The 23,621-nt window shown below is 41.2% G+C and overlaps 2 protein-coding genes across 2 annotated transcripts; one reads left to right on the top strand and one right to left on the bottom strand.

Annotated features, from left to right (window-relative positions):
- Positions 1-1,875: 1,875 nt before the first annotated feature.
- Sap30 (Sin3A associated protein 30) lies at positions 1,876-7,549 on the top strand. The gene is made up of 4 exons (XM_070016469.1): positions 1,876-2,562; positions 4,233-4,358; positions 5,538-5,636; positions 7,218-7,549. Exons 1-4 carry the CDS (start codon positions 2,215-2,217, stop codon positions 7,338-7,340), a joined length of 696 nt encoding a protein of 231 aa, XP_069872570.1. The 5' UTR covers positions 1,876-2,214; the 3' UTR covers positions 7,341-7,549.
- Positions 7,550-9,373: 1,824 nt separating this feature from the next.
- On the bottom strand, positions 9,374-20,512 carry Scrg1 (stimulator of chondrogenesis 1). The gene is made up of 3 exons (XM_070015994.1): positions 20,440-20,512; positions 13,131-13,383; positions 9,374-10,062 (listed from the first exon to the last, which is right to left on the bottom strand). The coding sequence occupies exons 2-3, from the start codon at positions 13,367-13,369 to the stop codon at positions 10,008-10,010; spliced, it is 294 nt and encodes a 97-aa protein (XP_069872095.1). The 5' UTR covers positions 13,370-13,383; positions 20,440-20,512; the 3' UTR covers positions 9,374-10,007.
- Between the last annotated feature and the right edge of the window lie 3,109 nt (positions 20,513-23,621).

Below are 23,621 nucleotides of genomic sequence, written 5' to 3'. Positions count from 1 at the left end.
CAAGAACATCCAAGTTCTTGGCCACTGGAGGTGGTAAACACTCATCTCTAACCACCAAAAAAAAAAAAAAAAAAAAACCCAAAAGTGGACCTGAGGTTCAAATGGTAGAACACTAGACTTGAGCACAAATGATCGGGGCAGAGCCCCAGGACTAGCACCAAAACAAAAATAACCTACTAAAGTTGTGTGCAGTGGTTCAAGCCTGTAATTCTAGCTACTTGGGAGTCCTAATCAGAGGGTCTGTGTTTGGAGGTCAGCCCAAGCCAAAAGAAACTCCAACTCCACCAAGGCAGGGCAGAGTGCGAGGGAAGCTCACAGCCTGGGCCCAGTAGTGTGCTCGGCCGTCCAGCAACGCAATCCTGCAAACTTTTTTTTAAAGTAAGAGCAATGTTTAAGAGTTTTTTAAAGGTCCAGCACTGGTAGCTCATGAGACCTGAGGACCAGCACTCCACAGTTCGAAGCCAGCCCAGCCAGGAAAGTGACGCTGTGGCTCCAAAAGAGCCCAAGAAGAGCGCCCTGAACTCAAGGCGTCCCACGACCCCACAAAGCTTTTTTATTTTTTCTTTTTGAAAACAGAACCATATAAGAATTATAACACTAAAAACTACAAAGTACAAGCCCTGGGGGGACTTGGGGTGGCTTTGAAACCGTTTCCGACTAGAACACAGGGTAAAAGAAACCATCCACAGATGAGGGAAGGAGAGGCATAATTAGAACTGAACAGCACTGGAGGTCGGCCGGGACACCGGAGGAAAGCCTGCATCCCCGGGAGCGGGGTGGGCAGAAAACAAAGACCGACGCGGAGTCTCCACGGCCAGGATGTCTGAGCGCGGACTAGGTCGCCTCCGGGCGTTCCCCCGTCCGGGGCTGAAACGCGCCGGTGACCGGGTGGGCGTGGGTTCCGCGTGGGCCGCACGGCAAACGCTCCATCCACCTCACCTAAAAGAACTTGGACACCGGCGCCGCCTGCACGCTCCGCCGGTGCGGTGCGGGCTCCCGCGTCCCACCGGCCGCCGCCCCCCAGCGCACGTACACACGCCGACGCGGGCGCACACACGTACACACGCGGGCGCCCCCCCCCCCCCCCGCAAGCTCGCACGCACGGGCGTGTGCGCGACTCAGGAAGGGCGCCGCGCCGCCCGCTCGGCACCCCGTGGAGCTGCAAGTTTCCCCAGGAGCCCCGGAACGCACTCGGGGTTGGCTGGCGGGGCTCCCTGGGTAAACATCAGACCCCGCCCTCCCGCCCGCCCGCCCTCCCCAGATCCTGGAGGGGAGAAACGGAGTGGCGGCCGGCCGGGGCCCGGAGACGGTCCGCGCACGGCGGCGGGCCCCGCGGCGCGGCTGCGGGAAGGCGGGGTGGGCGTTTCCCCAAACCGCGCTGCTGGGCCCGCCGAGGGGGAGCGGCCGTGCCTCGGGGCCGGAAGAATCGCCCGATGCTCCCACACCACAAACAAAAACTTTTTCCCCCTCACAAGTGCGAAACGGCCCTGAAACTTTTATTCCACAAACCCTCCCCCGCGCCACCACACGCACACACGCACAATCCATGCCTCTCCCAGAGACGTCAGAGCCATTCCGTGAAATAACCACAGCTGCAAAACAAAATACAAACAGCCCACCTTCCCGCAGACAGGCCAAGAGGAAACACTGCAAACCCCAACCTCACATTCTAGTTCGCCCCAGTGCTTTAAAGGAAGAAAAAAACACACACAAAAAAACAAGCAACCTGGCCGTCCGATGCATGCTGGGATGAGTAGTTCTCCTTCCCGCGAGTCTCGGGCTCAGCACCCAGCGAAGCTGGTCCCCCACCTCCCACAGAGAACTACACTTCCCGTGCTGCCTCGCGGCGGAGGAGGGCGGGGCGAGAGGAGGTGCGTCGTGCCTGCGCAGGTCCCAGGGCTGGAGGGTGGCGGACGGGCTGCGGTCCAACTGCTGAAGTCTCCATGTGACAGCGAGCGGGCGCCCTCGTCCTCTCCCGGCGCCTCTCGCCGCCCGCCGCTCGGTACCAGCCGCCAGCACTGCCCACTGCCTCGGTATCGACAGAGACCCGCAGGTCGGGGACGACAGGGACGCTTGGGGTCGGGCCGTGCTGCCGTCGGACCTAGAGGTGCAGAGCGACTCGCCGCCGCCGGGGAGCGGTGCCCGGGAGCCCTGGCCGAGGGCGGCGGGGCGGCGGGGGTGTCCGTCGGCTCCGGCGCCCCTGAGCACGGAGACATGAACGGCTTCACGCCGGAGGAGATGAGCCGCGGCGGGGACGCGGCCGCCGCCGTAGCCGCCGTGGTGGCCGCCGCCGCCGCCGCCGCCGCTGCCGCCGCCGCCGCGGCCGCCGCCTCGGCCGGGAACGGGAGCGGGACCGCGGCCGGCGCCGGGCCGGAGGTGCCCAGCGGCGGGGCAGGCGCGGCGGCCGGGGCCCCGGGGGCGGCCGGGCCGGGCCCCGGGCAGCTCTGCTGTCTGAGGGAGGACGGCGACCGGTGCGGGCGGGCGGCGGGCAACGCCAGCTTCAGCAAGCGGATCCAGAAGAGCATCTCCCAGAAGAAGGTGAAGATCGAGCTGGACAAGAGCGTAAGTGACGCCGGGCGGTCGGGGGTTCGAGTCTTGCCCCGCGCGTGGGCTCCGAGGGGGCGCGAGCCACGGCGTCGCTGCGGCTCCGGCCTCCGCCGCCGCGGTGCCCGGGACGCCCCCCTCCCCCCGCCTCCCGCCCCTCTCCCTCCCGGGCGCCGATCGAGGGACCAGACAAAGGGCGACCGCCGCACCGGGGGCGCCGAGTCGTCGTCCTGCAGCCCCGCGGCCCCTCCTGGAACGGAGGCCCCTTTGTGTGGCCGCCCGAGCTCGCGCTGGGCCCCCGGGATCCCCGGTGGAGTCCACGCCGGCCCCTAGCACCGCAGTCCGGAAGGTTTCTGGGCTTTTCTCCCCAGCCCGCCCGAGAGCGGAGCCGGGCTTCCCGGCCGCCTTGGCCCGGGCGGGCGGGGTGCGGTGGGGGGTAGGAGAGGGGGGCTCCGGGGTGCCAACGGCGTTGCGGGGTCAGCACTTGGGGCAGCTGCGGGGAGCGGGCCGGGCCCCTGAGCCTCTGCGGGGATTTGCAGACGACTGGGCAGCCCTCGCGGGTTTCTTCTTCCATCCATTTGCACGCACGCTGAGCCTCCCACCCTCGATGAGGTTCGCTTTGGAAGAGGAATAAATAACGGGTGACACAACCTAGCTTTTCACTTGGCCCCTAGCACGTAAATTTAAAATCTTGTTGGTTCCACTCCTCTGTGTGTGTGTGTGTGTGTGTGTCAGTGTGTGTGTGTCTGTGTGTTTGTGTGTGTCTGTCTTTAAGGCGCCCAGTATTTCCTGTCACTAGGCAGCTCCCCACATCATGTGTAAAGTTTCTGAAAAGTTTGCCTGTGATACTTTCTCCCAATGTCAACACTTCTTCAGGAGGGTTTGTGAGAAAGCTGTTCAGGTGAACGTCATTTCAGCTGTTTTCGTTGGAAACAACACCTAACAGATAAGTTCATTCTCAGAGAGAATTAGTGATGGAACTGTAAAACTATAGGGTATAAATCCAGCAGCTCAGTTGTAAAAGTTGTTAGTGTAAGTCGGGCGCCCGTGGCTCACTCCTGTAATCCTAGCTACTCAGGAGGCTGAGATCTGAGGATGGCAGTTCAAACCAGAGCAGGAAAGTCCTGGAGACTTTTATCTCCAATTAAGCACCAGAAAACCGGAAGTGGCTCTGTGACTCAAAGTGGTCAAGTAAACAGCTCAGGGAAAGTACCCAGGCCAGAGTTCAAGCCCCACGGCCAGACCCCTCCAACCCACCCCCCAAAAAAGTTTAGTTTATATTTGAGATATGATTTGAGTATTCAGTTGTAAAAAGCCTACTGGTCTTTACGTAGAAGAAAAGCTAAATAGCAATGTTATCTTTGTCCTTGACTGGTCAAAATCCAACATGAACTAACTTCAGCTCACCTTCAACTAAAGTTTGGTGAAAAACCCCAGAGGACTGGAATTTCTGGAATTTCTCATTCTTCTCTTCCTCCTTTCACTCTCCACCTGGTATCACCCCCTCTCTTCTACCTTCCACTCCGCATCCTAATACCATTGCCAGACATGTTTTAATAGAAAGGCCATGTCATTGTCTTAAGTTCCTACTTGCCTGTATTTGTAGTAAGTCCACATAGCCTCTGCATTTTACTATTGGTAGATGTATTCCTTAATTTTAAGCAGTCTGTGAAATTCTTCTGTTTCAGGCAAGGCATCTTTACATTTGTGATTATCATAAAAACTTGATTCAGAGTGTTCGAAACAGAAGAAAGAGAAAAGGGAGTGATGATGATGGAGGTGACTCGCCTGTGCAAGATATTGATACACCAGAGGTAGATGGAAGTCCTTGTTTGTTAAATGTAAATGGAAGTATGTCATTCTGAAACTTGTATACAAAGATTTGAACAAGCGGCTCACTCAGGTAAAATGAAAACACAAGAGTGGTGGCTCATTCCTCTCATCTGGGTAATTCAGGAAGTAGCGATCCATAGAATCATAGTTCAAAGCTAGCCTGACAAAAAGTTGTCAAGATCCTCATCTTGGTGGTGCATGACTGTCATCCCTACTGCTGTGCCAAAAGAGTAAATAGAACAATGTCAGTCCAGCCTAGTCTTGGCATAAATTTGAGATCCTATTAAAAAATAACTAAAAGCAAAGAGGTCTGGGAGCCTGATTCAAGTGCTAGAACACCCGCCTAACATGTATAAGACCCTGAGTTCAAACCTAGTAGCAAACAACAAGAAGAAAAAAGCTTGGACTTCTTTTTGTTTTGTTTTGGTTATTTTTTCTCCAGAAGTATAGGGGGCTCTGAATTTTCCGATTCAGGGCTTTGCACTGAGTAGACAAGTGCTCTCCTGCTTGACAGGCCTTCAGCCATTTTTGCTTTAGTTCTTTTTCAGAATGGTCTGGTGGCCACTGACCTCAATCCCCCTACCTATTCCATGCAAAAAGCTGGTATTAAACAAGAGAGCCTCCAAAAACATTTGAGAAAGCTGAAAATGATTGCAGCATTAAGTATATTCCAGTGATGTATCTTAACACAATTTGCATTGACAATTCGTAGAGCTTTGTTATCATATAACTTCCTCTTCTTTGTTCTCAGATGTTTGCATTTGTCCTCAAAAGATTAAACTGTTAAATAACGTAAAGATTGATTATATAAAAAGCTCTTTAACAGCCGAGCACTGGTGGCTCACACCTGTAATCCTAGTAGGCTGAGATCTTGAGGATCACAGTTCACAGCCAGCCCAGGCAGCAAAATCTGTGAGACTTATCTTCAATAAACCGGAAGTGGCGCTGTGGCTCAAGCTGTAGAGCACTCGCCTTGAGCTGAAGAGCTGAAGGACAGCGCCCAAGCCTAGAGTTCAAGCCCCCCAAACGACAAAAAAAAAACCAAAAGCTCTTTAACAATGGGATTCTTATTTTTGCACTGAGGTTGAAATTCTTGTTGCTATACATTACCAGTCACAAATTTGTATGAGCTAATTTATGTGTATTAATTTTTTTTCTAGGTCGATTTGTACCAATTACAAGTAAATACACTTAGGAGATATAAAAGACACTTCAAACTACCAACCAGGCCAGGACTTAATAAAGCACAGCTTGTTGAGGTATATATAAGTTTCCAACTATTTAAATTTTAAGAACACCTGTTCACACAAATAAGAGGTTATTATTTATCAAAAGGAATTATTAATACTGTGTTTTGTAATGATGTATTTTAGTTAGAAAGGTCAACCTTAATAAGAAGGAAGAATCAGGGAAGAATTTAATTGTTTCTTCTTTTTTTTTTTTTTTTTTTGGGTCCGGTTGTGGGGCCTGAACTCTGGGCCTGGGCGCTGTCCCTCAGCTCTTCAGCTCAAGGCTAGCGCTCTACCACTTGAGCCACAGCACCACTTCTGGCTTTTTTCTTTTTGCTTATGTGGTATTGAGGAATCGAACCCAGGGCCTCTGGCATGCAAGGCAAGCGCTCTGCCACTAAGCCACCTTCCCAGCCCTGTTTCTTCTTTTATTTAATGATTACTCAATAGATTATACATAGTGTATAGCGAGTTTGCACTTTTTTTCTTTGCCTTTTCTTTTTTGCATGCACTGTGTTTAAACTCAGAGCCTTGCACTTGTGTGGCTAACTTGCTTGGCTGGAGATTTACCACTGGAGCCATAATAGCAGGCTAGTATCTGCTGATTATTTTGGAAATGGAGTCTAGAAGACTTTTCTGCCTTGACTCTCCTCTATTTGCCAATCTCTGGATCTCAGCCTCCTGAGTAGCTAGGATTATCAGTGTGTATAGCTTGTGTATAGCATCTTCTAATAATGGCTTTCAAAATATTAAATAAGAATTTTTTAATCCAAATTTCCAATTAATTAGTAAATAGTTATTAAGTGCCAATAAACTGAAGGTTTTTATTAGAATTTCAGTTTTAACGTGGAATAGGTCTACAACTTGGTAATTTAAGTTTAGGAGTTTGTCCTTGTTAGTTTTACCAGAGATATAAGCATTTTTTTAAGTGAGGGGGGGGTAGCTAATAGAACAGAAAAAATCTCCATCTTATTAAAACATAGACTTACGTATGTACACTACAATCAAATTGAAAAAATAACATAATAGAACATCTAGTCCTGTATGTCTGTACAACTCATAAATCTATGTTCCTTACTGTGATTAAATATATGGACTGATAGAATGAAGTCACCTTTGTTCTACCACAAATGAGAACCAAGAAACTGATTATTTAATATGCTTCATTTAAGTGTGTTTAACTTGACTAACATAAACCTGAAATTTTTGATAAGCTGACATTAAAAAGTTATTCCAGAACTAATTCTGTTTTAAAAGTAAGAAATTTTCTAGAATCTAGATATGCGTGTCTGAATCATCTCTAGTATGATGCCTATAGATGCTAATATTTTATTGCATTATTGTTGAAAGTTAAATGTTAAAAAAGTTACATATTTGCTTTCTTATCTAAAGGCTAATTATAGAACTTAAAAGGAAAAATGTATCTGATCACTACACATTTAAAGTGAACCAAAGTGTACTTTGGAATCAGAATGTCTTTTGTTCATCTTTTATGTATTTTTGGCCTTGTTGGTTTTTTGTGAAATATAATTTAATTTTTTAATGGTTTTTCTTATTGTATAGCTCTTTCGATGAAATAATTATCTTTCCTCAATTTCTTTTTCTTTATAGATAGTGGGTTGCCACTTTAGGTCTATTCCAGTGAATGAAAAAGACACCTTAACATATTTCATCTACTCAGTGAAGAATGACAAGAACAAGTCAGATCTCAAGGTTGATAGTGGTGTCCACTAGGAGTCATGGCATTCAGACTAATACTTGGATGTTCAGATGTTAAGGATGTTTACTGTTTTTTCACATGTAGAAATGTCCCTTGTGTATTTTTTCTACAGAGGCTTTTCTCTGGTTTTATTTTCTTTGTTTCTAACTAATAATTAGTTGGAAACTCGTGTAAGATGAGTTTCCTAGATTAAAAATATTTTAAATAAACGTTATTACTATTATAGTTGTTTCTGTGTATTTATTTTGTGAAACTTGCATTTTCTTTTCCACTGACTTGTAGGGATCAATCAGTATTAATAAGATTTTATATAAAGATGCTTCATTTTGTAACCTTTTTTGTTAAATTACAAGAAATGAACAGGTTTAGAGAAGAAATAGCTGCAACCCATTTGCTTTCTCACAGGGTTGGGGGGCATGGTCCCTTACTACTATAACAGGTCCTCTTATAATCACTTGGTGCATGATGGAACAGGTACGTACACTTCAGCTACTCTTGACCATCTTCCTGTATTGATAATTTTGCATGGCCCTCAGATGGCATATATAACTATCCAATGGACTTTGGCAGAAAAAAAGATTCCCTACCTTTGTGACAATTGGACTTGAAATTAAGGTTATCAGAATGACATTATTATTAAAGTGCTTTCCTTGTTAGAAAATCTAAAAGACATCACTGAAAAGCATACTTTTATTTCCTTTTCTAATTATTACATAATAAAGTATAGAAAGAACAAATAATTTAGTTTGTATGGCCACTTTTTTTCCAAAGAGAAAAATATGCCCGCAAAGATAAGCACAGTTCTGAAAGTTGAAATAAGAATCTAGAATTAGTCATTCCTTCTAATTTTGTCTTAGAGAACTTTTTTTCAGCCCCCTAAAATAGGCATACATCATCACATCCATTGCTTCCTCTTCCTACCCCATGCCCTGGAAACTTCTAATCTGCTTTTTATTCCATGTTTTTTATCCATTCTTTTTTAGAATGGATCTATCAAATAAAGGGGATCATTCACTATATTTTATATGTAGCTTTTACTTAGCATGTTTTCAAGGTTCACTGAAATTTCAATGTGTATCTGCTTTTTTCCTTTTTGTTTGTTTTTTAACTCTTAAAATAATTATGCAATCGTAGGCAGTTGCATAAAAACTTCGGTTGTATTTTTAAAACACATCTATTGTAAAAATATTCTCACTAATTGAATGAAATGTTTGGTTTTAAAATGTGTTGACCAAGTCAGAAAAAGGTTACATAAAGTACATTATGTGAACATTTATATTTTTACATTCATTTGGTATCACAGAGAATGTGTTCTTTTATATTGCATTGCTTTATTTAAAAAATATATAATTGCAGGCAGGCTCTGGTGGCTCACACCTGTAATCCTAACTACTTGGAAGGCTGAAATTAGGATCACAGTTGGAAGCCAGTCTGGGGAGGAAAATCCCTGAGATTCTTATCTCCAATTAATCTCAAAAAGCTGGAAGTGGAGCCTTGAGCACGAAAGGTCAGGGACAGTTTCTAGGCCCAGAGTTCAAGCCCAGGACAAGTTAAAAAAAAAAGGGGGGTGGGTAGGAGAATGGGCGGGGGGTGGGGGGGAGATGGAAAGGGATGTGAAGGGGAAACAAAGGAAGAGGCAACAATGCTTGATAAGAAAATACTCATCTTGCTCATGTAATTGTAACCCCTCTACAGTATTTTCACAATTTCCAAAAAGCAAAGTATATGATGAAAAGCAATCTATAATTTATAAAATTCTATTTAACATTTAGTTTTTTTACAGCAATTTTTCCTCAGGTTGTGAATGCCATTGTAAGGGAATACTTTCTAAAACACCATTGCTGGCTTACATGTCCTTTCTTCTGATGTGTTGTTTATAGAGACAATTGACAGCTTTCTCCTCGGTAAAGAAACAACATTTATTGATGAGTTTCTTAACTATCCTATATATTGTTCTAGAAAGGATCTGAAACCTCCTTTATGGATTAAATTTGACTTTATTACCATTCAATTCAGTGAAGACAGAACAATCAAATACCATGCTACCTTGAAGAAATAATTTTTTAATAATTCCCTTTTTCTTGATTTTTGTAGAGATCAGAGAATTTCAAAATGTGCTATAATTTATATAGACATTAGGAGCAACTGAATGCGATTGCCAAAAAATTGTTTGATCCAGTGCAATAACATTCTTTGAACCCTATTTGAACACTGAATCGATACCAGATAATACTGTAGTTGAGGTCTCCAGAAACAGATCAGGGACATCTAAGGTTGTATTTCAATGGGATAGTGTTATTTTTTGTCACAAAATGGTGTCTCCTAGATGTGCCACATGGTGAATGTTTCTCTAATTTTCTCCACAATCCTTCATACCTATACTTCTCAGTAATGGGCTTCACATTTAACAACTTTGTTTAAAATGATTATAGCTCATTAGAACACAAGTTCAGAGAGGACATGTCTTATTACTGTATCCAAAAAATCTTAATAATGGTTAGCGCTTAGCAAGCATATATTATATTTTCCTAACATAAAGACTCTAAAACTACACTGATGGTCATGATGAGTTAACGAAGACTTTATAGAATTAATGCTTTATTGCACTGGGTAGAAATCAGAAGTACATTTACATTGATGTAAGAATGAGGAATGATGTTCTCCAGAACACATGAAGATTCTCAATGATTGTTGCAAGGGATCACAAAAGATATCTTTGGTCCAAAGAAGATTTCTCTGAAAGAAAGTAAAATATTGGTTAATCTCAACTGAAAGCTAAGATATGTGTTAATTTTTTTCTAGGTTAAAAAGAAATGATTCCCAAGGTTTCAGATATCACTGTTCTTTCTAGGTGAGTAAAATTTTTAAAAAGATGAGTGGAAAGCTAGCCAGAAGAGCAACAAAGACCGGGAAGGTAATTGATTATTCTACTTTCTCCCATTTGCCACTATCTTTATGCTATTACTTGTTTATAAAGAAGAGGAAATATTAAGTAATTTTTTTTTTTTTGTCGGTCATGGGGCTTGAACTCTTGGCCTGTGTGCTGTCCCTGCACTCTTCAGCTCAAGGCGAGCACTCTACCTCTTGAGCCACAGCACCACTTCCAGTTTTCTAGTGGTTTATTGGAGATCAGAGTCTCACGGACTTTTCTACCTGGGCTGGTCTGAACCATGATCCTCAGATCTCAGTCTCCTGAGTAGCTAGGATTACAGGCGTGAGCCACCAGCGCCCAGCTAAAAATTAAGTAATTTCTAAAGTTTATAATACTTTTTTTTTTGCTATGGGAAATGGTCTATGAGGCTTAGATCTATCTACAGGTAAGAAACAGAATATTTAAAAAAATTAATTTTTTTGTCGGTCGTGGGGCTTGAGCTCTGGGTTTGGGCACTATCCCTCAGCTCTTCAGCTCAAGGCAAGCGCTCTACCACTTGAGCCACAGTGCCACTTCCAAATATTAAAATTTCTTAGAAAGCCATTAAATAAAAGCCTTTATCTATTTCCTGTGTGGGAAGCAGGAAACATTTCTCTCCTTTTTCATACTCCTCCCTGATTTATCCTGTTATATTGAAATAAATCCTTGCCAAAATTTCAAAAATTAAAGAAAGGTCATTGGGGCTGGGAAGGTGGCTCAGTGGTAGAACACTTGCCTTGCATGCCAGAGGCCCTGGGTTCGATTCCTCAGCACCACATAAGCAAAAAGAAAAAAGCCGGAAGTGGCGCTATGGCTCAAGTGGTAGAGCGCTAGCCTTGAGCTGAAGAGCTGAGGGACAGGGCCCAGGCCCAGAGTACAGGCCCCATGACCGGACCCAAAAAAAAAATAATAATAAGAAAGGTCATTAACTTTCTAGGTTTCATAGAGAAAGGAGAAAAAAAAAATTAAATACAACTCAAATCTAGTAGGAAAAACACATAAAGTAGTATATAAAATGCATGGGATAATACAAAATTGTGTGTGCCAACTGTCATTATGATTACAACTATTAGAAATGTACTTAAGTCTGTTGCTAATAAGTGTCACAAATTGAAGGAGAAATTATATATATATATATATATATATATATATAAAACCACATTCCTGTTCACATCTGTTAACACAGTCACAAAATTATATCATAAAATAATTACATGTCAGTTTCAGTAAATTGGTTTTGGATAATTTAATAGTAGTGTAGGAAAACTTAGAGAATTAAATGACTCATTTAGTGATTTAGTGATGCTGAAACTTTATCATGCATTATCACCTAGAAGGTTTGTTACAGCCTGGTATTGGGTCACACCTCCAGCTTCTGATTCAGTTGGTTTTGAATGAGGTTGTAGGATTGTTATGCATTTTTAACTGTTCTAGGATACTATCTTAGATCCAGCTGACTTTACAGAATAAATTTTTGTGGTCTAAGTATGGGTGCTAGTGTCTCTGCTGATATTAGCTAGGTGTATGGGATGGAATTGGTCTTGTCAAGTCTCAGCACCTTTTCTTGGTTAAATAGTCATAACTAACTTTTCTACTTTGTATATTTCTTAAGTGAAATGACAACATGTTGAAAGTAATTTGAAAAAGCTAACTTTGGTATGAAATGTTCAAGATCATATTCTATTTCTCTTTCGGTCGGGCTTGCTTTCTTTGGGGCTTGAATTTGGCCTGGGCACTGTCCCTGAGCTCTTCAACTCAAGACTAGCACTCTACCACTTGAGCCACAGTGTCATTTCCAGTCTTCTGGAGGAGATAACTGGAGATAAGAGTCTCATGAACTTTCCTGCCCTGGCTGGCTTTGAACTGCAATCCTCAGATCTCAGCCTCCTGAGTAGCTAGGAGTGTCACCAGGACCTGACAAGATCACAGAAGTGATTAAAAAGATAAAATATTTATTTGTTTTATTGTTTTAGAATTAAAACCCCCTACTTTCCAAAACAGTGTGTGTACTTGAGCCATGTTCCCAAACCTGACTTCTATTTATTTCATTATTCCTTTCTGAACACATATGGAACTAGAAAATTTTTCTTTACTATTCATCTTTGCTATCCAGTTAATTACTTGATATTTTATACTAGCATCTGTTATTTAAAAACTTGTATTAGTTTTCAAATTGGCTATAAAGCTAAATTTGATGTTCATTTCTATTATAATTAGATTTTTATAGTAAAAATCATATGGAGAATGTAGAATTTAATAAACTGAATTATTATTGGTTTTCCAGTTTACACTTAGGTTTTGGTTTGGTTTGGTTTGTGTTTTTGAGACACATGGTAGCCCAGATGGGTCTCAAACTCACAAGCTTCCATCTTCTACCTCTCCAGTATTGAGATTATAGGTATATGTGCCCCCAGACCTAGTATTTAATATTAAATTTTAGTTCAATTGTATTTTGTGCCAGTCCTGGGACTTGAACTTATAGCCTGGGCTCTGTCCCTAACCTTCTTTTTGCTCAAGACTAACACTCTACACATGAGGCACAGTTCCACTTACAGCTTTTTGAAAGTTTAGTAGAGATAGGAGTCTCACAGATTTCTCCCCCCCTCCCCCCGGGCTGATTTTGAACTGTGATCCTCAGATCTCAGCCTCCTCAGTAGCTAAGATTATAGGCAAGAGCTACCAGTGCCCAGCTCAAACTTCATTTTTTAAACAAAACCATTTAGTTCCTTCCAAAATAGTGATGATCCTAGAAAACAGCTGGGATTTGACTTGAAATTTTACTTAAAATGGCTATTTGTTTCTGCAAACCCATGTTAAAGATGCTATTAAAAGACTGTTCTGCATACGTTTCATAGCGATACATTTTGTGATTTTTTTTTTTTTTTTTGCTTACTTTGGGCAACACAGCAATTCAATGAAATTGCAGAAACAGATGATCTCACATCCCTTTCCATCCCAGAAATGATCTTGGATGTTTATATCCCTCTGTGTCAGGTCAGTTGCTCCTTCTGGAAAGTTGTGACAGTTGCGATCTCTTAGTATCTTTGTGTAGCAAGACAGACGATTTGAAGGCATGGCTTGAACTCCTAGCAGCAAAATTAGCCCAACAGTGACAAATAACAGAAATTTCATTTTGGCTTTAGCCCCTGAAATAGAACAAACAACAACAACAACAACAATAAAATAATTTGTCAATGTTTGTTTTTTAAAAGACAGAATTTGTCTGAACATGAAGTTCTACAGGATTCTTATAAACTCTTGGATAGGAAAAACACAGAACTTTTTTTCTATCCTCCTCTTTGCTTTTCTCAAAGCATAACATTCTGACCATCTGCAATAAAAATCACTAGGAATATTGGTTTAACATCAAATGCCAGGATTTTACACACAAGATATTGAAGCCAACACCAGTGGTTTACATCTGTAATTGTAGCTGCTCAGAAGGCTAAGATCTGAGGATTGGGGTTCAAAGCCAGCCCAGACAAGAAAACCTGTGAGACTCATCTCTAATTAACTATAAAAAGCTGCAAGTAGAGCTGTGACTCAAATGGTAGAGCACTTTGAGCAAAAAAGTTTAGGGAAAATGCCAAGGCCCTGAGTTCAAGCCGCAGAATGGGCACAAAAACAAACAGAAAACAGATATTGAATGAGAAATGGTAGTGGAAAGAAAGATATAGTAATTAGAGCTAGAATCAGTAATTTAGTATGATACACAAAGTCATTTTTTGTTGTCTTGTTTGGTTTGGTTTTAGTACATGTACTCAGTGGAGAATCTTTTTTTTTAAGTAATATAAACTTGGGTATATTCCCAGGACAAATAGCATCATCAAATACAATGAATCTTGACCTGAAACATTTTGCATCACAAATAATAACATCATCAAAGAAACTAGGTCTCACCCTAAAAAAACAAAAAACTCATTTATGTTGATATTAACAGATTATACTCAATAGGAATATTTACAGTTCAGTTTTTTAAAGTATTCTATAATTATCATTAGAACTGATTCTTGTTGCAGGTTTATATTGAACTTGTAAAAACGTTTTATCCACTTCTTCTCAGCTGCAGTTTAAAATGAAGGCTTGAACTTGCCCTTATAATGATTAGCTTGCCTTGACCACCTACTATGAAGGAGAACTCATTACTATCTCAACATATTCCATTGACCACAGTTCTAACATTTCCTTTATTATAATAAATTTTTTGCCGCTTCTAGTCATTAGTCCTGGTTTGAGCATTTTAAACTCATACCAAAGAAGTCTAATTTCTCTTCCAGGAGATCACTCTTTAAATACAGTTTTGGTTTGGTTTGATCTATTTTGGATTGGTCTGGTTTGAACTCAGGGCTTTGTCTCCACTAGGCTCTACCACTTGAGCCATTCTTCTAGCTCTTTTTGCTTTTAGGTGATTTTTCAGATGGGGTTCCACAGTTTTGCTCTGGACTGGTCTTGGGCCATAATCCTCTTACATATGCCTCTAGTGTACCTGGATCACAGATATATACAATGCTCACATCCCCAGTTCAATCTCATTTAGTTATTTTTTACTTTAATAGAGGGATCTTATTCACTTCAGTTAGGATCCCTTCAAGAAGAAAGGCCAACCAGGTGACCTGAATGATACCAAAAACCAGGGCTAGGAGTAGGGGGAAACTAGTAATTAACCCACTTGGTGGGCTTTATATCTTCAGTTTCACCAGACAGTCATTCGTGCATCTACAGATGCAATGAAGCTGCAGCCTTGAGTCCAATGACATGACCTGAAAAACAAAATCTCTGTCCAGGCAGTATTGTGTCTGAGATGTGAACTCAGTCTGCTTTGTCCCTCGTTGTCCAGGGCTCAAGTGGACTCATTTAAAAGTGTCTTACTACCAATTGCTAGACAGAGCGTGGTTAAGGATAGCAGAAGGAAAGGCCTGTGAACCACTACCAGGTCCCAGAGTTGGGACAGCAAAGACAAAGATTTTTCCTTTGGCTCTGAACCTTTGGCCACTTCATCCCTTTGGATAGCTCTGCGGCATGTTCTGGTTGTCTTCACTGTCTTCAGGCCCATGGGCACCTGGAGACATCACTGAATCAATGGAGGGTTACAAAATGACTAAGGAATATGTCCTCTCCACTGAAGATGTCCAATGGCTATGAGAGTGGCTTCCTGAAATTCATTTCTCCCTTCTTTGTCTCCAACAGCGTAAATGACTGGTGCACATCTGGAACACCAGAAAGCCAATCAAAAACCTATCGTCCTGTCTCAGGTAAAATACTATCCCTCAATCAGTTTTGGCCTTAGATTAACTTTACTTCTCAGGAATCTTGAAGAGCTTCTGTGTTACAATTAAAAAGGACTTAGCTACCACCATTACAGGAATGCACAATTCCATATTTGTCTGTGTATTTACCTTTATCAATCAGTTTCATACTTTATAATTTTTAGTATATTTTCACATCAGCTTGAAGAACTGCCATTAGTATTGCTTGGATAACATATGAATGAATTCTCTCAGCTTTTGCTTATCTAGAAAAGTCTTTTTCACTCCCTATTGAGGGACAGTTTTGGAGGACATAGATTTTTGTTTTGTTTTGGTTTTTTGGTTGCTAGTTATTTTTCTTTCAGTACTTTACAAATATTATTCTCTGGTCTATAAGGTTTCTCTTCAAAAAGAAAAAAAAATCTCCTGATAGTCTTATACAGGTTCAGCTCAGAAAACTCAAATATCAAATTTTGTTTTAACTGAGGTTTATTCTTCAGAGTGTTTCCATTATACTTTGCTACATAAAAGCAGATGAATTAAAAAATCTCTTTTATAATCCTATGTTTCTTATTGCACACACATACCTATATTCCCTCTACTCAGATAGCATAAAATATCCAACTAAATTTGAGTTTCAGATAAACACTGAATAATTTTAGTATAGACATGTCCCAAATATGACATAATTTTCTACTACTTAATTTTTTGTTTTGATACATTGTTTGTCTTTGAGACAGGGCCTTGCTGTGTAAACCAGGATGGACTATATTAATTGTTCTACTTCCCTCAGTGCTGACATTACAGGTTCAGACCACCACCCCAAGTTCTTGGGTTAATTTTGATAGTTCATATTTTATTATAAAATGTCTTCTTAAAATTACAATAAAGATGTACATAGTATTTCCTTATAAGTAAAAAGAAAATTTTCTTTTTCCATTATGATTTTATGTTTCCCTTTCTACTTGAATGTTCTTTTCTTAGCTGGCTTCTTCTTGCTTTCCAGTCTTAGTTTATGTCATTCCTTCAAAGTTCTTCCAATCTAAGTAGTTTTAAATCCTAACACATTTCATAGTATTCTCATATCTTTTTTTTTTTTGTCAGTCATGGGGCTTGAACTCTGAGCTGAGGCACTGTCCCTGAGCTCTTCAGCTCAAGGCTAGTGCTCTACCACTTCTGCCACAGCACCACTTCCGGTTTTCTGGTGGTTAATTGGAGGTAAGAGTCTCATGGAGGGCTGGGAAGGTGGCTCAGTAGTAGAGCGCTTGCTTTGCATGCCCGAGGCCCTGGGTTCGATTCCTCAGCACCACATAAGCAAAAAGAAAAAAGCCGGAAGTGGCGCTGTGGCTCAAGTGGTAGAGTGCTAGCCTTGAGCTGAAGAGCTGAGGGACAGTGCCCAGGCCCAGAGTTCAGGCCCCACGACCGGACTCAAAAAAAAAAAAAAAAAAGTCTCATGGACTTTTTTGCCCGGGCTGGCTTTGAACGGGGACCCTCAGATCTCAGCCTCCTAAGTAGCTAGGATTATAGGCATGAGCCATTAGTGCCAGATGGATTCTCATCTCTTTAAGGATATTTATCATAATTTAAATCACTTATTTGTAAATTTACTCATATCTGCCTATTATTCCCATTACACTGAAAGATCTATAAGAGCAGTCTAATCTAATTTAACTACCACTACACACTTTCTAGCTAATAAAATGTTTGGCTCATATTTGTTGAATGGAATGAATGATTCCATTCATTCCTGAGCAAAGGTTTATAGAAGTTTCATGTTATCTAAAAGACTAAAAGATTGTTTTAGGGCAACACTAGGGCCTTCTTTTTCATTTTTTCACACCTATTGTCCACTGCTGTTGAGTTAGTCACTTGGACCAGACACTTCTTTAATCCTGTACATATGTCTTTGGCTTATTTCTTCCTATGTCCTCTTCATTTTATGTTAATTTCCGACAAAAGCATCCATTTAAAACAAACATCATATTGGTACCTTCTAAAAAGCCTTTCTTGGTACCATCAGTAGCACTCCTCCCACATCTCCTATGCTTTGTGTTTCCATGGCACTGTGCATAATCTATACTTCAAGAACTGCCAATTAAAGTAAATTATGTCTTGTTGTCAGAATATTACATAAGCCAGATAACCATATGGAGAATGGCTACATTTGGACATAGGCTACATAGGGACATAGGTAGGACATTCCTCAAGAGCTAAGTAACTATCTGATAAATTGGTCATTCTGCAAATTTCATTATAGACAGGAAAGAAGATCTAGAACCATCATAACAATCTGTAGATGACATGATAAAGCACTGAGATTTAATTGAGTATATTGGGAACCTATTGGAAGATTTAGATATGGCAATAACATAATCTGATCTATATCTTTAAAAAAGATATTTGTGCATACTATGTTTATCATGGGCTCTGGAGGGAAGTGAATATAGATCCAAGGAGATGAGACAAAGGACTAAGGCCGAGGGTGGTTGGAAATTCAGAGGACTAGAACAGGAGATGCAGAAGGAGGGCAAAGATTGTAACTTTTTTCCCCTATCTCTTAAAATGCCTATTTCAATATAAGCTCTTAATAAATGCACAGAATCCTGGCGCCCATGGCTCATGCCTGTAATCTTAGGTAATTATGATGTTGAGATCTGGATTGTAGTTCAAAGCCAGCCTGGGCAGAAAAGTCTGTGAGACTCTTATCCCCAATAAACTACTAAGAAAAAACTGGAAGTGGTGCTGTGGCTCAAGTGGTAGAGTGCCTTCAGCACAGAGAAGCTCAGGAACAGTGCCCAAGGACTGGCAAAAAAAAAACAACCCTAAAAATAAATATATGCTCAAAAATATTCACCGAAGGAAGGAGCAAATATATGGCTGAAAAGTAGTCATGGAGCCATACCGTGCACCACCTCATGTCCATGCCAGAACACAAAGCATTTCTGCCCCAGTTTCAGTTCACAACCATGGAAAGTTCCACACCTGGCAAGCTCTATGGTAGTTTTTTTTTTTTTTTAACACTTTACAAATTACGTATTTGAATTGAAGCCTTCTCTTTTCCCTTTACTTAGGTGCAGATAAATAGCTTTAACTCTTACTTAGCAAGTGGAAAAGTATCTGAGCCACGTGGGACACGTGGGTGATTTTGTGACTTTTTTTAAACTAAAAGACACCAATCTTAATCCTTGGCAATCCCTCAAAAATGTATATTTTTCAAGTGCCAATCAGAATAAAATAATTTTAACCAACACGAAGCAAATTGCTCTATTTTTTAAATTTTCAGTTGAAAGAGAAAATTCTTCCAGGACTACATTCAAGTTACAAGAGAAAACAAAGTAAAATACAACATCTGAAGAAATAAGCAAGAGACACTGGCTTTATAAATTCAATTTCTCTAATTAACATTATCCTAATGTTGCATAATACCATTCATAATCTGGTATGGATGCAATTTAAAAAAAATCAATGCAGAGGGTAGAGAATCATAAGCAAGACATTTCCAACTAAGCAATAAATCATTTCCATCATCAGTTGGCAGAGAATTGCAAATTTTGATTCAGTGGGGGTTATTGGCACTAACAAACTTTTAAATGGCTGGTGTTAAATAGAGACTTAAAACAGGAAAAAAAACCATTGAGTTGCCAAAACCAATAAGGCTATGGAGTTTTAAGTATTCAGACACTTATGGCGCATTGCCTACACAGGCAGTTGATGTCAGTTCTGGGAATTGGTATGAAGAACATGGAATGAAACAGAGTTGATGAATTAGACAGAAAGAACAGTCCATTTTCAGATTTCTCTTAGAAAGCAACAAGAGAGAAGCAAAGCTGCAAAAATAAATGAAAACTCTAACCCAGAACTTAACATTTGAAATAGCGAAAATTATATATGGAAGAGATTATGATTACTGCCAGACTGTAATATTTCCCACCCTTTTCTTTTTGCATGATGAAAATGTCTAGTATAATTTAAATTCCCTCTTCATCTTAGAGGATGTTTGAGATAGAATGACCAAGTCTTGAAGCAAAGTTTCTCGTGGCATGTAAAGGAACAGTAGTATTAAAATGTGGATAATCCTTCTAAAATATTCTTATAGCAACCTAAATACTCCAGATAGCTCCATTTGGGGGGGGAGGGAGGCAGGAATCTATACCCTTCTTGAAGGTATTCAGCCTTCAGGCTTCCCAGAGAATGCTAGAAAATGACCTTAATATCCATTCTTGCATCATTTTAATTGTTTTCTTAGACACAATAATTCACCATTGCAAAAGAAAAGGATTAAAATTGGGGCAGGTTTTTTGTTTCTTACAGCCCATGTATTTATGGATTTTAAAGAATTTTTTAAGTCCCAAAGAGAACTGCTCTCTTTATCTTAGCAGTACAGAGTCTGTGTTGTATTCTGTGGTGGGAATACCAAGGATGAATTCAATGAATTCCCTCTTTGTATCACATGTTTCTACTAGTTTCTTTTCAGGAATTGGAATTTTTTTTAAGCCAAAACATTTGCTTTCTTAGACACTGCAGTGTCTAAGAAGAAGTAGAAGAGGTAATGTAGCAATACAGCTGTTGCTTTTAAAACAGCCATGTACTCCATCATCCACACATAATTCTGGGGAGTAGGTAAGTCCTGTTGTGGACACTTAGATTCGGAGTAAATATGTACACGGAAAGAATAAAAGCAAGGAATCAATCTGCTTCTTCTTGAACCTATGATTAAATGACTTTCATAGTCAAGGAATGTGCGTTTTTCAATCCTCTTTTGATCTGACTTTCCCCCCCCCCCAGCTTCATCCCAGAAACATCTTTTTCAAAGTGCATCAGGAATTCTCTCCTAAAAGGCTCTGTCTGGTTCCTTCTGACTGAACACATCCATAAATTTCTTCTCTAATCTATAGCAGCAGTTTGGAGAAGAATAAATAGCATAAATGACTTTATAGAGGAAAAAAATGTACATACCCTTTTATTCTTCTCTTTTCCTTTTGGTCTTGTGGGCAGGAAAATCTTGTGCTCCAACTCACTGGTGAATTTGGGCAAATGGAGAAGAGAGGAGGTGCTGGAAGGAGGTTCTTCACAAATGAACCTTTGTCTGCCTTGTCTCTGGCCTGGGATTGACAGACTGGCTGCTCCAGCCAGGAATAAATGGGAGGTAGGGGATAGAAGGAGACAGCCCTGCTAGAACTGCCTCCCTTAGAGTCTTCTAAACCAGGGGAGAATGTGCTAAATAGCTTCTTTACAAAGGAAAATAGCTAGTCTATATAAGAACCTGAGGAAGGCAGGCTCTTAGACCAATAAACTGGGAACTTAAAAATAACAAAATGATTTTTACTTTGAGAAGTATTTTAGGGGGATGGGTGTGGAGGGCTGGTGGGGAAGGGGGGGCAGAGAAGAAGAGAAAGAGAATAGTTAACCTCACTTAGGAAGATGGCTGAGAACCCTGCCTTGTCACAATCTTTTTGTAGGTTAGTTCTTTTTCACACACATACACAAAATTTTCTTCATTATTTAAGTATCCTGAATCTTTTTTTGGGGGGAGGGGCGGTGATTATAGAGCTTGAACTAAGGGCCTGGGCTGGGTCTCTGAGCTCTTTTATGTAAGGCTGGAGCTCTATCACTTTGAGCCACAGTTCCACTTCCAGTTTTTGGGTTGTTAATTGGAGATAAGAGTCTCATGGGGACTTTTCTGCTCTGGCTGGCTTCAAACTGCAATCCTTAGATCTCAGCCTCCCAAGTAGCTAAGATTACAAGTGTGAGCCTCCATCACCCAGAGCCTGTATCATTTTTGGTAGGAGTTATAGTCTAATTTATATTCTATTCCTCTAGTTTCTCATTCAAAGAGTCAATACTAGTCAATAGAAAGCAAAAATAACTAAAAACAATCTATTCCTTTTCAGAAATAAAAGCACAAAAGGAATTTTACTCTGTTTTGAGGGAACAGTGCTGGAACTCTAGCCTCTGTTTAACTATCTTTTAATTTTTAAAAATTAAATCAGGAATAGCATTCTGAAAACTGGAGATATACACTAGAATAGGAATCATCTATTCAGGGAGTAAAGTGTACCCCAGGTTATATTAACAAAGTCATGATTGTGAAGGACAGGGTAACAGCTTTGGACATTAAACGTCTAATGTGACTGGAACCCAAGATGTAAGAGATGAAATGAGAAAGACAGAAAGAAGCTGGTAGGTGAAATGCCTCATATGTGGTGCTAAAAAGTGTTGGGATTTGGGCTGGGAAGGTGGCTCAGTAGTAGAGTGCTTGCCTTGCATGCATGAGGCCCTGAGCTCAATTCCTCAGCACCACATAAGCAGAAAATGCCGGAAGTGGCACTGTGGCTCAAGTGGTAGAGTGCCAGCTTTGAGCTGAAGAGCTGAGGGACAGTGCCCAGGCCCAGACTTCTGGCCCCATGACTGGCAAAAAAAAAAAAAAAAGTATTGGGATTTTATCCTGAAAGTGAATGGGAAGATGATGAAAACATATGTAAAAGGATGACTTCTGACTTCAACGTGTAAGAAAAAATGGTGTGGAAATACAGGTCATAAAGAGAGAGGAGTGGAGGTTGGGAGGTAGAGAGAAAGAAACAGAGACAGAGACAGTCTGAGAACAGGAGATGTTGTAGTAATCCAGAAGAGAAGATAATTAGAACATGGAGCTTGATGGCCAATTAGGTCATGTTTAGAGAGAGCTAGTTGAGAGAAGAGGAGGAGACATTATTAATTTTGAAAAGTTTGGGATTCATTTAGAAAAAAAACATGAGAGGAAGGGCTGTTATTTAAATAGGAAAAACAATATAAAAGTTCTAATTTGGGCAGAGTGAGAAATAGAAGTAAGTTAGTTAATGAACATTGATTTAAAAAGGCTTTGGAGGCATCTGGAAATGTTTAGTAGACCACTGGTTAAATGGACCTGGAAGTCAGGGGAAAAGTCTGGTCTAGGGGATTACTGTTTGTTAACCAACTAAATGTTAAAATAAGCTGGAGAGGTAACTAGCTGAGTTGCTCAGGACATGATCTCTGAAGCCATAGTTGGACCACTTAAAAGTTACTCTGGGCCTGGGAATGTGGCTTAGTGGTAGAGTGCTTGCCTCACATGCATGAAGCCCTGGGTTCGATTCCTCAGTACCCCATAAACAGAAAATGCCAGAAGTGGCTCAAGTGGTAGAATACTACTAACCTTGAGCACAGAGAGCCCAGGTCCTACTTCAGGCCCCAGGACTGGCCAAAAGAAAATTACTCTGTTCTTTTTGTTTATTTTTTTCTTCTTTTGTAGTACTGCAGTTTGAAGTCAGAGCATGCTACCAATTGAGTCACATTTCCAGAACAGTTACTATGCTTTTACTGTGTGTGAGGCCCTTCACATGGCTCAACCCATTCATTCTTCCTTACAGCCCTCTGGGAGCTAACAAACATTAGTCCCACTTTGTAAGTAAGTTAGAGAAGAGCCAGCCCAGTGAAATTCTGTATCTTTATGTATTTTTATCATAATTATTTTTTATCATCATTATACGTAATGCCTCTCAGAAGTGATTATAGAGACAGAAATGGAATCAGAATCTTAGGGACCACCAGCATTTAAGAGATGAGCAGACATCTGGGAAGAAAAGTGACAAGGAGTACCCAAAGGAGTAGTTAAAAAGAGAGAGAGAGAGAGAGAGAGAGAGAGAGAGAGAGAGAGAGAGAGAGAGAGAGAGAGAGAGAGAGAGAGAGAGAGAAATGTTGTTATGGAAGTCAAAGGAAGAGTATTTCAAGAATGGAGATAAGCCAGGGGCCAGTGGCTCACACTTCTAATCTTAGCTACTCAGAAGGCTGAGATCTGAGAATATGGGTCGAAAGCCAGCCCCTGGAAGCCAGCCCCTGGAAGCCAGCCCCAGGAAGGAAGGTTCATGAAACTCTTAATCTCAAATTAACCATCAAAAGGCAGCAATGGGGTTGTGCCTCCAGCAGTAGAACACTAACTAGCTTTGAGCACAATAGCTCAAGGACAGTGTCTAACACTGATCAACACAAAACAAAACAAAAACCCAAACCAAGATAGAGATGAGTAGATGCCTCTGGTAGTCATTTTAGGCAAGTCCTACCTGCCCATTCTTGCATAGAGGTAGGTAAAAGGAAGGTGAACCAAAGCAGAAGAATTTCCAAGC

The sequence above is a fragment of the Dipodomys merriami genome, unplaced genomic scaffold (assembly GCF_024711535.1).
Source record: "Dipodomys merriami isolate MVZ:Mamm:240054 unplaced genomic scaffold, mDipMer1.0.p SCAF_12, whole genome shotgun sequence".
In the NCBI taxonomy this organism is placed as follows: domain Eukaryota; kingdom Metazoa; phylum Chordata; class Mammalia; order Rodentia; family Heteromyidae; genus Dipodomys; species Dipodomys merriami.
Note: the sequence above shows the minus strand (reverse complement) of the source record. Positions and strands in the feature narration are given on the sequence as shown.